Source organism: Eptatretus burgeri, chromosome 5 (assembly GCF_056783735.1).
Source record: "Eptatretus burgeri isolate ZD-2024b chromosome 5, Ebu_testis_v1, whole genome shotgun sequence".
Lineage (NCBI taxonomy): Eukaryota > Metazoa > Chordata > Myxini > Myxiniformes > Myxinidae > Eptatretus > Eptatretus burgeri.
The window spans coordinates 73,645,263-73,659,585 of NC_140965.1; the positions used below are offsets into that span (position 1 = coordinate 73,645,263).

General features: G+C 42.1%; 1 protein-coding gene and 1 pseudogene across 2 annotated transcripts in view; one reads left to right on the forward strand and one right to left on the reverse strand.

The window, feature by feature from the left end:
• The window catches only part of LOC147026699 (uncharacterized), a 506,204-nt gene that overhangs the window by 42,498 nt on the left and 449,383 nt on the right, over positions 1–14,323 (forward strand). For both annotated transcript variants that reach the window (XM_085882416.1, XM_085882417.1), the window contains one exon: positions 2,616–2,756. In XM_085882416.1, the coding sequence (XP_085738542.1) occupies positions 2,751–2,756 (6 nt within the window). In that variant the 5' untranslated portion in view covers positions 2,616–2,750. The remainder of the gene's footprint in view (positions 1–2,615; positions 2,757–14,323) is intronic.
• On the reverse strand, positions 5,746–14,191 carry LOC147026700 (uncharacterized; annotated as a pseudogene).

Consider the following 14,323-nt stretch of genomic DNA (forward strand, 5'->3'; position numbering starts at 1 on the left):
CACTTGGATCGCAATAACTGAGTCTACAACGAGCACCAGCGTGCTTGTTTCCTCAACGTGGTGCTGGATCTGCCTCTTGTTTAAAATCCTGGCTGATTTTTGTTCTTTTCCCAAGAACATGTGTTTGTGTTTACGTCATTTGCCTTTAAAGGAAATGAATATTAGAAAAATAAACGCCATAGTCTGGAGACGTGAATAGGAGGTGCAAGCCCCAGACCCATTGGGATTGCAATTAAATTAATTTTCTGTGCAAGTATATGTTGGAAGATGCTGGTTCGACGAGACAAAAATAAGTGTGTGTGTGTGTGTGTGATGTGTGTGTGTGTGTGTGTGTGTGTTGGCAAGTATTTTCTGCATATTTTTTGCCCTTGTGTCTGCACATGGCCACTCTCAAACTGAAGTTGTTTTATTTGCAGCAATTTGACAAAGTAAATTCCATCGTAGGTCTGTAAATTTATTTGAATAATGTTCAAAAGAGCATTGTGAAAACGAGCCAAGCACGTGTTAGCACCCATGAGTGCAGTTCTTGCATCCTGTGCGTGCCCATGAAGTTTTGGCAAGTGAGGTGAGACACCTGCCGCAGTTTGAGAGGCACTTGTGGCATACACGTAGAGGCCTGCAATGGGGTCCAAGTTGGCCAGACCTGTACTCAACAGTGCAGACGGCTAAATCTGCCACAAATGTCAAGAGCTTAGTTAGGGTGGTGTAGCATTACAGTGTTTGTGGACAGAGACAACATTTACATGATCGTAAATGTTGACTATCCGCTTTTTGAAGTGTTTTTTTTGGTCTTCCTTTTTTTCTTTTCTCCCCCGAAACGAGAGAGGATGGTAAATGACATAATCCTGATGACTGAATTGTGGAGCTGCAGCTGCTGCCTTGTGGAAATACTTTGATGGGAGGTCATTTCACCTCTTCTGATTGAACTCGTTAAAAGACTGACTCAGAAGATTCGTTTTGGGTTTCTTCTCTTCTGTAAATGTTTAATTACAGTTTAATTGCAGATACATCATCCCAAACCAGGCCATTATTCTGCCTTTGAAAGTGTGAATGATGCAACTTAAGTTACATTCCATCCAGGCTGGAAAGGAAAGGGATGAAACAGAGCTTCGAAGAGATAGATATTACTGAGATTGCATATGGAGACCAAAAGTGAGTTCCTCGGAAGACCCCTCATTGTCAGGTGGGTATCGCATATTTTTGGATAAAAAAGGGGAGTAATTAGATCAGCCAAGGTATGGTCGGTTGTTTTTGTTGGGTGTGACACTGGAACTAGTTGGCTGTGTGACATTGGTACAGTTTGGCTGCTGCGATACACTGTGGGGGTGGTGGGGGGGGTGGAGAGGGGTAGTATGGTGCAGGAGACTGCATGTATGTTTGCAGTTTGGAAGAGCATCCTTACAGCTCTGATCAGGATCAGACAAACAACTGGCCGATTGAGAATTGGGAATTTTGGGCCTGCTCAGAGATTGAGAGAATTTTGGGCCTACTCAGATCTCAATATGAACCCATATGCTGTGATGTTATGCTCCAGACTCTTTTCAACCCATGCCCCCAGGAATCTATCCTGACTGGTGTGAGACTGAACCATACTCTATCTTGGCTCATTTTGTCTTCCTTGTTAGTCTCACCCGAAGAGGTTGTGAAACAGTGTGTGTGTGTGTGTGTGTGTGTGTGTGTGTGTGTGTGTGTGTGTGTGTGTGTGTGTGTGTGTGTGTGTGTGTGTGTGTGTGTGTGTGTGTGTGTGTGTGTGTGTGTCCATATCTCTGCAACCGCTCATCCGATTGATGCAAAATTTTAAACATAGGAGGGACTCCCCATGGAGAATATTTCATTGATAACTCCGATGTCTTAGGTCACATGGTATGGTAGCCATGTTGGATCAAAGGAAAAAATGTAGACGCCATTGTTAGGCAACTGGATGAAGGTCGCTGTCATTTCATGTCATGGCATCCATCTTAGAACTACATGCACATGATGGATTATTTTAGATTTTGATTTCATAAATCCAAATTTCCTTGTTTGGTTGTTCAGAAACCTGCAGTTAGTTATTAAAATGACTTTTGAAAAGTGTATTTTTGCCTCACCAATTGCATAATCGATTCCCCATAGTTCTTCGTGTGTGCGACATGGGCTCTCAGGAAAACCAATCGGCGAGCTGTAATCTTCGGTGCAGTGCAGTCGTGCTTTCTCTGGACCTCTAGAGTAACAAAATGAAAATAATACCACTGATTATTTCCGTCATGGAGTGTTTAATTCACTATCCATCATTGGAAGATCACTCCACTGTTGTAGTGAATTGAGCTGGGCAAAAACAAAAGAGAGTGGGAAAGCGTGGGTTGAGGTAGAAATGGATGATGATTACCATATAGCCATCAAGCACCATTTTTGGGGGACGAACGAGGAACCCATTCCAACTCGGTCTGGGTTGGAATGGGTTATTTCATCATCGGCATTGTTATTTGACGTTCACAAACAAAGCTAACATCCAAGATGGCAAGATGCATCTTGAGAAGAAGAAGAATTTGGTTGAAGAAGGTACAGTGTCTTTCTCTGCTGTATCGAGTGAATCTCTGTTGAAAGATTAACAAAGATCACTGCTATTTCTCTGACAGCTCATCATAAACTGGAGCCCAGATATCAGAAAATGTGCAGCCTGTGTCATGTATCGTATAAAAAACAAGTCGAACACTTTGTCACAAGGAATCATAAGAGAGCACGAGATGGATTGAGTATGGCAGAAACACCCGATGCAGGTGAGCATTGCTTTTGAAATTCCTTCTAATTTAACCAGTGAATTGGTGCCTATTGTGATCCATTGTTTCTGAGTACTATGCATGGTAAAACGCTGGAGTAACACTGAAAGTAACCTGCTGGGATTGTACTGTAATGCATTCTCCCACCGTGAATGGCCAGAGAGGATACACATTTACAGATAAAATTTGCTCCAATCCCCTTCCACCTAACATTTACATATTACACCACCTGCACACATCAGTTTACCAAGGATAGGATATGCAAGATAGCAACATTAAACTATCGGTCCCCACTATTTGTGGATTCGCTATCCGCGGACCCCACGTATTCGCGGTTTATAAAATGTGATCTGCTTCGACATCCGCGGCCCTGTGCTTCACATATTCGTGGTTTTTTGCGGGCGGAAAAAACAACAACTTTCACAAGCAGCGCACATAACACAGTTCCAAAACATACCTTCCACCAGCCATGCATAGAACAGCTGTATGTATCAGCTTTACCTCCATGAGTAGCACGCATGACCTGCTTCTTCATTAGCAACCTGTGCTTCATGTTTTCACGGTTTTTCGCGGGCGCAAAAAACATATCTTCCATGAGCCACCCATATAACACAGTTGTAAAAAAAAGAGTGATCAGAGATCACAGACCCTCGCCAGAACTTGTTTTGTGTGGTGTGTTGTATGGTGTTTGTGTAGATTTGTTTGGTGTCTGTGTACTGGTGTGTTACGTAATTACGAAGTAACATAATTAGAACTCCCACTTTATAACTGCTGGCAGTGATGACCAGTTCAGCCAGTTCAGAGAAGATTTTTGAAGGTTAAAAAAAAAAGAAGGTTGCCGAATCACATGACCGATGAAATCATCAAAAACATTTTATGGAACATTTTATCCCGAGATGACCTTCAAAATTTTTCTAACTGATTGGATGTAGCCTCCTACATATGCAATTATGACGTCATAAAAATCACACTCATTCCCCATGAGGAATGCTTTCCATGTGCCAAGTTTCAAATTTTTCCTTGGTGCAGTTTCAGCGATACAGAGGTTCAGTGTTTCCATTCTTCCAACATGGCTGCCACACCACATGACCTATGACCTATGACGTCACTACTCCTCATGAGTAGCAGCACCAATGGTGAAAATGTCTTCTCAATTTGACAAGCGGTTGCGGAGAAAAATACGAAAGTTCTGTGCGGACAAATAGACAAACAAACAAGAAGACGTCATGCAGAGCACTAAACTTGCAAAATCCATAAAACAAAATTGACCTCAAAAATAATTGGTGGTTGAATTAAATGACCAAATATGCAAATCCTCTTCAAATTTTGAGTGAATCGGATGAAAATTGACAATTTTACAAATTCGGGCAACATTGACCTTTTCCCCAAATGTGGACCTCCAAAATAATTGGCTGACCTTGAATTGAGTGACCTGAAATATAAATCCTCTTCGAATTTCAAGTCAATCGGATGAAAATTGAGGATTTTAGAAATACCACCTTAGTCGTTGACCTTGGGACTATGTTGACCTTTTGGTCCATGTTGATCTCAAAAACAATTGGCTCATTGAATTCCGTGACCTGAAATATAACTCCTCTTCAAATTTCAAGTCAATCGGATGAAAATTGAGGATTTTAGAAATCTCACCTTAGTTGTTGACCTTTGACATTTTGACCTTTTGACATAAAAAAAACAATAACAACAGGCTTCTTCCTCATGACAAACTCTACCATGTGGTGAAGTTTCATGAAGATTGGTTTAAAATTGTGACCTGGAGGCGATAAAGAGACAGACAGACAGACAGAATAACAAAATCGACTAACCAATATAATATAAGTCACAAACAAACGGACCCAAATGAAATACCCTCTTCTGTGGCGGGGGTAAAAAAAACAACATATCTTCCATGAGCCATGCTCTAAGCAAGCTGTGTGGCATGTCCCACCATTCACACTATAAACCGAGCTGCGTGGCATGTCCCACCATTCGTGCCATGACACTCTATCGTTTCTAACTGCTGCTGTGTAAAACATTATCACCCACGAGTCACACAATTAAAATGCTTCACCGCATCTATTACCAGCTGCTGAAGATGTCCACCCTCCTTGCGAGTTGCACAGTTAAAATGCTTCGCATCTATTACCAGCTGTTGAAGATGTCACTCCCCTTGCGATTTGCAGAATGAATACGTTTTACATCTGCGTAGCATCTACCACCAGCTGCGTAAAACATTATCACCCTCCAACACCCCCCACAAACAATGGGAAGACTACTCACTCCTCCCACAGCTACCCACAGTTATATTGGAGGAACGTACTGTCGGATTCCGATGATTTATAGTTCATTGACCTACTTCAAATTATACAACCTGGTTCTGGTATATTCATTATGGATATTGTGATTCAGGAAATACACTGGTTTTGAAGTTCATTTGTTGTTCTTGCTTAAAATTATATCTTGTTCAATTCGCATACTTATGAGTCAATAATAATCTTTCAGCGAATTGATCATTTCCAATTGTGTGAAGCATGTTTCATTTAGTTTCATCGATATATTACTAAAACTCTCATCTTGTATATATTTGTGTATGTATGTTCCCTAAATACAGCCAAAACGGAACACGATAGTCCACAAATTTTGGCCCACCTTACTCACCATTTGCCTGTGGCATGCAGTATCAAGTTTCGTTCAAATTGGGCAACGAAAAAATTATTAAAAAATGAATTCCCGATTCAGTCAAGTACTCTTCGGGAGAATTTGATCAATGCAAACAACCTTAGCGGTATAGTTTGCTGGAGCTATCTTCTTGTTTTTTTTTTTAATGATTGTTTTTTATCAACCGCTGTCACAATGGGAACCCAACGGGTTCGCGGGTCGTCTAGTTTTGGATATAGTTCAACTTCTTTGTAGGATGCAAATCCATTGTAAAATACTACTTTTACTGCGAGCTTCTGAACATTTAAATTTGGGAAATCAGATTTGTTGTCTTTCAATTCATAAGCATATTTAATGAATATTCAACAGTCTTCGCATGGAAATAAAGGTTTTTTGCCCCCCTGGAAAAAAATAGAAGTTTATGTTTTAAGATGTGAACAGCTCTCATGGGCTGTGAACATGAAATATCTTGCACTCTTATCTATCTATAATTCCAGGTGTGTGTGTGTGTGTGTGTGTGTGTGTGTGTGTGTGTGTGTGTGTGTGTGTGTGTGTGTGTGTGTGTGTGTGTGTGTGTGTGTGTGTGTGTGTGTGTGTGTGTGTGTGTGTGTGTGTGTGTGTGTGTGTGTGTGTGTGAGAGAGACCGCTGTTTATCAACAACCACTGGTCCGATCTAATTGAAACTTGCCAGGTATATTGCTGGGGACCTGAGTATGTGCCTTTTCAAGGTTTGATATTAATCGGACAAGTGCTTCCCAAGTTATGGCCATTTACTTACCAACCAACGACAGGACACGTTGCTGCGTTGGCGTGGCCCTTGGGGAAGAGAACCTCAGCTGCGTTCCCCATTACGGGTTACAACGTACGGACTTCCGGATAGTGATGACACTGTATTCTAATAATTTCTCGATTTCTTATGCGCATTTATAGATAAACACGATGCCCCAATCCGGTCGTCGTTTACTTTTACGTCGTTTACTTTTACGTCGTTGAAAGTTTTTTTTTTCGTACGGCCATGTGAGAGTGAAGGAACGTCCTGTGTCATTGTTGAGGGAGGTAAACTTGATTTTAGTTTGGATTTTAATTAACTCTGTGTGTATAAGTATCACAGCAGTTGTTACTTCAATGCAAGCGATAATTCGTGGAATGCATGTGAGCATTCCGTACGGGCACGCACCACTTCTGGATAGTGATGACTGACTGTATTCTAATAATTTCTCGATTTCTTGTGTGCATTTATAGATAAACACAATGCCCCAATCCAGTCGTCGTTTACGAGAGCGAAGGAACGGCCTGTGTGGGGTTGTTTGAAAGTTGTTTTTTTTGTTTGTTTGTTTTTTTGGTTTGCACGTACGGGCACGCACGTACGGCCACTCATGTACGGGCACCCGAGAGCGAAGGAACGGCCTGTGTGGTTGTTGTTTCGGGCTCGCGGTTTGAATTTTTTTTTTCTGGCGAACGCAGTGAGCTTCATACTTAACGCGTGCACATGAGAGAATAGGAAACAACAACAATAACAACAACATCACAATACCCTGGCAATTTGGAATTCGTGTCGTTGGCTATGACCCTTTTGCTTCCGGTTTTTTTTTTGCTTCCGGTTTTTTTTTGCTTCCGGTTTTTGTCATGGGGAATGATACATGCCGGGAGATAAAGGCATCGTCGGAGACATGAAAGACCCAAATATCAGACATGGTGTATATTTCCTCCACTGGTTTTAATAAAGATATCTCCTGCATCATCAAAAAATATTTTCTAATAGCGTAACGCAGTGAGCTTCATACTTAATGCATGCACATTAGAGAATAGGAAACAACAACAACAACACAATACCCTGGCAATTTGGACTCCATGTCGTTGGCTATGACCCTTTTGCTTCTGTTTTTTTTTTTGCTTCCGGTTTTTTTTTTGCTTCCGGTTTTTGTCATGGGGAATGATGCATGCCGGGAGATAAAGGCATCACCGGAGACATGAAAGACCCAAATAATACCAGACATGGTGTATATTTCCTCCACTGATTTTAATAAAGATATCTCCCGCATCATCAAAAAAAAATTTTTAATTGTGATTTACATTATTTGATCACTGATCCCGAATCCACGCCGAAGTAACCGGAAATTGCGTATACAGTTGTGAACAAGTTATAGGTAAAGTCAGAAGCGAATGTAAGAAGAATTCTACGTTTGCTTCTTGTATTTATTTTTTTAGATGAGATCCTGTTCTAGGCGGTGTAGTTGTTGTTGTGAAGGTAATGTTGAGGAAATATATATTTTTTTTTCGATGAGATCCGATTCGAGGCGGTGTAGTTGTTGTTGTGAAGGTAATGTTGAGGTTATAAAGATATCTTCCGCATCATCAAAAAATAATTTTAAATCGTGATTTACATTATTTGATCGCTGATGCCGAAGTAATCGAAAATTGCAGCATCGTCTGCTATGCACCTGACTGACCTCAGATCTGTCAAAATCATCAGCTGTGCGGTGCTTTTATGTTCCATGGTATAGTTGGCAAGTATACAGTTGTGAACAGGTTATTGGTAAAGTTAGAAGCGAATGTAAGAAGAATTCTACGTTCGCTTCTCGGCTTTGCCTATTCCATATTATATATACATAAAGAAATATATATATATATATATATATATATATATATATATATATATATATATACATACATACATATACATATATGTATATATGTATATATATATATATATATATATATATATATATATATATATATATATATATATATATATATATATATATACATATATACATATACATATACATATATGTATATTTTTTTTGCACGTACGGGCACGTACTCGTCTATCTATAATTCCAGCAGTGTGTGTGTGTGTGTGTGTGTGTGTGTGTGTGTGTGTGTGTGTGTGTGTGTGTGTGTGTGTGTGTGTGTGTGTGTGTGTGTGTGTGTGTGTGTGTGTGTGTGTGTGTGTGTGTGTGTGTGTGTGTGTGTGTGTGTGTGTGTGTGTGTGACCGTAACCGCTGTTTCTCGACAACCATTGGTCCGATGCAATTGAAACTTGCCAGGTATATTTCTGGGGCCCTGTGGATGTCTTTTCCAGGTTTGATATTAATCGGACAAGTGCTTCCCAAGTTATGGCCATTTATTTACCAACCAATGACAAGACACGTTGCTGCGTAGGCGTGGCCGATGTGGAAGAGATCCTCAGCTGCGTTCCCCATTTCGGGTTACAATGTACGGACTTCCAGATAGTGATGACTTGGTGTATTCTGATAATTTCTCGATTTCTTATGTGCATTTCTCGATAAACACAATGCCCCAATCCAGTTGTCATTTACGAGAGCAAAGGAATGGCCTGTGTGGCTGTTTTAAATTTTTATTTTTATTTTATTTTTATTTTTATTTTGTTTTGTACGTACCTTTTTTTTTTCTCTCTTCTCTTCCCTTTGTGTTTTTCCTTGCGATGATATTGCGAAAAGGCAAAATGCATTGGCGCTAATTGAATAATTGGCCATTAAAACTAAATTGCGAATAATTGTAACTGCGATATGCGAACTTCCGGACAGTGAGGACTTAACTTCTGGACTTCCGGATAATGACGACTTACTGTATTTTTTTTCTCGATTTTTTTTCTCGATTTATCGCCTTACTGTATTTTTTCTCGATTTTTTTCTCGATTTATTGACTTACTGTATTCTTTCTTTCTCGATTTCTGTACTTTCTCGATTTCTTTCTCAATTTTCTTAAACACAATGCCCCAATCCAGTCGTCGTTTACGACAGCGAAGGAACGAAGCTGCGCGTCGTGCATGCGCAATCGAATCTGACGAAGCACGAGCTGCTCGCTTGACACGTGACGCTATGCGCGTGCCAAGGCGACATGCAGCTGAAACGGATGAAGAACGAACTGCTCGCTTGGCAGACAACACTGGACGCGAGACAAGGCGTCGTGCAGCTGAAACAGCCACGCACGTATGGGCATGCGAGAGCGAAGGAACGGCCTGTGTGGTTTTCTGGCAAGTGGTTTGAAAGTTTTATTTTTATTTTTTTCAAGTACGGCCACACACGTACGGGCACATACTAGTAATATGAAATAACGAGTTTTCCTCGATCAGAATCCATTACAATTGGCCAATAGCACCATTTTTGATGAATGGAGCCCTTTCACGCTCGTGACGGGAACTGCATCTTTAACTAGATGGATACTTGGTAGAGCGTCTACCTCCGCCACATAATGCCTGATTCACGAGAGCATATCGGGCCCGATACATTTTTGAAATATTGTGCTGTATATCGGTTTTGCGCTATCTCTCAATGGTGAAGAATCAGTTTAAAAATTATCGGATGTGGATCCCAATTCAGATCTTCACCAATATTGAATCAATTCTTCCTTATAACACACCCAACGTGTCCACCAAGTTTCGTCCGAATCCGTCCACCACCTTTTGAAATATCGTGCAAAACATCACTTTTGGCCCTATCTGTCAATGGTGAAGAATCACTTTAAAAATTCTAGTAATCGGATCCGGATCCGGATCTTCACTAAAATCTCATCAATTCGTCCTTGTCACACACCCAACCGTATCCACAAAATTTATTCTGGATGTGTCCACAACTTTTTGAGATATCCTGTACACAAACAAACAGAGAGGGGTGAAAACATAACCTCTTTCACCTTCAGTGGCAGAAGTAACAAGAAGCAAGAAATGGTGTATCACCAGCAGGCTAATTCGGCGTTGTGTCCAGAAAATAGTATATAGTTGGGGAATTTTAGCAAATTGTATTGACCATCTGTGAAAAAATTGCTTACCAAAAAATTTCTTCACTAACGTATTCATCTCGGTGTTTACTAACACCTATCAATTAGTGCAAACCCAAATCCTTGTGGAAAATTCTGGGGAGCCAATCAAAGTTCGGGTGCTCAGAGGGCCTGTGCGAAAAAAATTGGAAAATTAACTTTTGCCAATATTGACTTGTGGGATTTCTAATTAGGGGTTTTTTGGGGGTGCTGAATTGATTCCAACCATTATTTTTGAGATAAAAACACTCCTTGATCATATAAAATGTATTTTATTGACATTTTAAACAGAACTGTGCTCAATGGAAATGTTGCTTCGTCAGCTTTTACAACCTTATTCATCAAGCTCCCCAGTATCTTCCTCACTCCTCTTGTCATCCAGCTGGTTTATGTTCAGGCAAGAGTTATGATGACAGATGCCGCAAGCAGAAATACACGTGACTCCTTGCTTTTTACAGCAGCACCTGAGTGAGCTGCAGTCCCCCGCACAGTTGCAGCTGGTAAACTTCAGGAGGTAGTCTGGTGCAGTGGGGTCTGTAGAAGGGACTGGTGCATATCCTTGCTCGGTGAGTTGCCATCCATAGTCCCGTGCATCCAACGATGGACTTTGCAGCATCAGCCAGTCTCTAGTCTGGAAGTAACCTCGGAGAGAGTGCTGTGCTGCAGCTCCTGTTGTCGGGGGGAGTTTCTCAGGTTTTATGCTCCCAGTAGCAGCTCGCTTGCTGAAGATGTCGAATCTCAAGTCTTCCAAGTCTTTTGAGGATTTCCCATGGAACATGAGCATGAAAAGATCACAGCCTGCTTTAATGATATCACCTTTCTCAGCTCGGATGTCCAGAAACACGTCCATTGCCCTCTCTACTTCATCAGTCTTGCAGAGCTTGCTTAGCAAAGCTGGTTTGCTAAACCCAAAAATTGCAGACACTGTATCGCAGCCAGAGAAGCTATGCAAGAAGATGAGATACCTCCGATATATCTCTGGGAGGGCCTCCCGGATCTTTCCGACATCGTAAGATGTTTCTTTGGCTGTCGTGAGGAAGATCGGATGGTCTGCAACATGATGAATCAGCATAAACAGGATGTCTGTGTCCTCAGCCCTCACCTTGACAGGGGACTCTCTTGCTTCATCTGGAGCTGCGCGGACGATGGAGGTGTCGGCATCATCGGAGCATTGCTGTACACTGATTCCATTCCTACTAAATGTCTCAGCAAGGAGCAGAACGAGCTGGGCTTTGTTGTTCTTGTTATCGAGGAACTTTTCTCTTACAATGATGATTTTGAGATCCAGACGAATCTGAATGTCACAGCATGCATTCTTTGTTCGCCTCAAGTGGTCATGGTCCTTGGTGGAGCTGCGATATCCGTCAAAGACCACTGTTATCCGGAGGTGATGGCTCCCCATGGACTTCACAAACCGGAGGTAGCTCTCGGCAACATCCTTCCAAGTAAGGTTAGCCTCCCACTTGACATTGTGCAGGAGACACCCAACATCAACCACAAGGCTTGTGCGGGGGGATTGTTTGACAGGTGCCACACATGCCTTCAGGGACCTTGCCAGGGCAGCCTTGTCTGGCTTTCGCAACTTTTGATTTTTGTCAAACAGAGACATCGGTTTTGGCGTCAACTCAAAGTGCAGAGTTTCTTTGGTCTTGACTTCACGCTCACTGATGACAATGAGGCAGTTGAATAGCTTCAGTGAGTCATTGACCAGCTTCTCGCCATTGACTTTGGGTCCAGATCTGAGGCTTGCAAGTGATTTGACCTTGTGTTTGGTTACTATTGCATCCACAACAGTTTTCCCATCCATCTTAGCCTGTATGGCTCTGCCAACTTCTTCTGCTTGATCAGCGTTGACTTGGTCTTCGGGAGTGCTGCTGAACCCAGTTGAGAAGGACACCCGAGTAGTCTTGTCCCATGTGGCATCGAAAGGGTTGACTTCCTCTAACCACCCAACTATGGTGTTGACAGCATCGTTATCTCTCTTCAGCTCTTTTAACGTTGGTGTGGACAGGTACCCCACATTTGACCATGCTTCTTTCTAGCTCTTGGTGAATGAACGAGAAGTGGTTCAGAGTCTGAACCGAAGACTTTTGAGAAGACTCATTCCGAAAGCGGCCTCTGTTTAGACCACCAGAGGATTTTGCCTCACGCATGAGTGTGGTTTCTATCGTGATGTCGGTCCATGTGCCGGACCATTCATGGTCTGAGAACCTGACGACATGGTTGCCGTACAAAGTAAACTTGGATAGAGTTTCCTGGAACATGGGACTCTCCTGTCACTGATGCATCAGCTGTGCATACAGCCTTGCTCCCTTTGCGTACTGATAATGGCTGCTGCTGCGAAGGTATTGAGCATTCCAATGATGCAGCTGAGATGACCTGTGTGGTCTGGGATATGCTCACTCCTGATGAATACCTTGATGAGGTCGATTCTGCCATAGTACCAGACCAAGAGTGCTGGTGTCCTTCCTCCTTCAGCTAAGATCTTCAATCTCTCTGCCATCCTCTCCTCGAAGACAGTGACTATCCTTGGTGCATATGTTAGATTAGAGGAATTTTGATTCCCTGTTGTCTCATCTTTTGCAGTCCTGACAAAGTCCTCCATGTCTTCGTACTCCTGCTCACTGAAGACACCTCTCAGCACGAACTTGGCAATTCCTGCAGATGCAAGAAGGTGAAACTGAATTGCCTTGGCATAAGCCCCGCCTGAGAGGATGTGTTCTGCTCCAGTGCTGCCTGGATAAACTAGCTGTATGACCTCTTGCAACCCAGAGTCAGCCATGACCATCTCGATGGACCCGAAGAAGCTTTTCAGGAGGTTAAACCCACCTAGTCTTGTGATGATGGCCAATTCAGACTGTAGAACTATCTGCATTGCTTTCAACCATATAGGCAGGTCGAATGTTATGAGAGCAGGAGAGGGACAGCGCCGTAGGCATTCCATTAGCATGGTGTAGATAGTGCTGTACTCGTTAGGGTCACCCTCGATGATTGGAAGAAACTCAATGAGGGACTTCTCTTTGCATTCTGGTCTGTATAATGACTTCATGAAAAAATTCCAGTTGGCATGTTCGAATGTGGGGTTGAGATTCTTGATAGCCCATCCTGCCATCCAAGCGATGTCCCCTGGCTGCAAGGCTGGAGGGTCTACATGAAGATCTGCAACAGGATCAAACTTAACGTCTGCCAATCCTACTTTCTTTTTTGGAACAAAGGATAGAAACTGAGCATGAGCACAAGTATAACCAACAATATAGCAGTGGTTTCAAAAATGTTGTATGCTGGTTTCAGCACAATTTGAACAATCTGAATCAATTGAGCCAAATTACCGCAAAACACAGTCTGAGATATCTAAAAATGTATCATATCAATATTTTACGGCCAGGGATTCATTTTTCCTCAAATCTAATGGTTGGAATCAATTCAGCACCCCAAAAAACCCCTGTTTAAACATCCCACAAGTCAATATTGGCAAAAGTTAATTTTTCCGATTTTTTTTTTTCTCGCAGGCCCTCAGTACCCGAACTTTGATTGGCTCCCCAGAATTTTCCACAAGGATTTGGGTTTGCACTAATTGATAGGTGGTAGTAGATACCTAGATGAATACGTTAGTGAAGAAATTTTTTGGGAAGCAATTTTTTCACAGATGGTCAATACAATTTGCTAAACTTCCCTAACTAATGATCCACTCGGTGACTCGGGTGCCATAAATGGCCAGTTGCCGTAGGAATAAGCTGCTCACCCAAAGGGGTTCGATGCTCGTAGTCCTGTGGTTGAAAGGAGTGACAACCCATTGAAGATAGGGCCACCCTAATCTAACTCTACGTTCTCCCTCATAAATGTACCAAATGTAATGTGCTGTATATCCAGTCCACCAATTTTGAAAAAAAAACAACCCATGAAAGAGCCACCTGGCTTGGTGTCACTCCTGCCTGCAGAACGTAACGGAGAGGCTGATTTGTGTTTACAGAGTTCCTTATTTGCTCTGGCATCCTCATGAGTGTTGCACAGCCACAGATTAAAACTTGTGAGCTCAGTCTTTAATGGTCACTGTATTATACCTTCGGGTGGAAGCCCCTCCATTCCACAATCTCCCCCCTCACAAAAAAATTAAGTGATCACAATTGCTA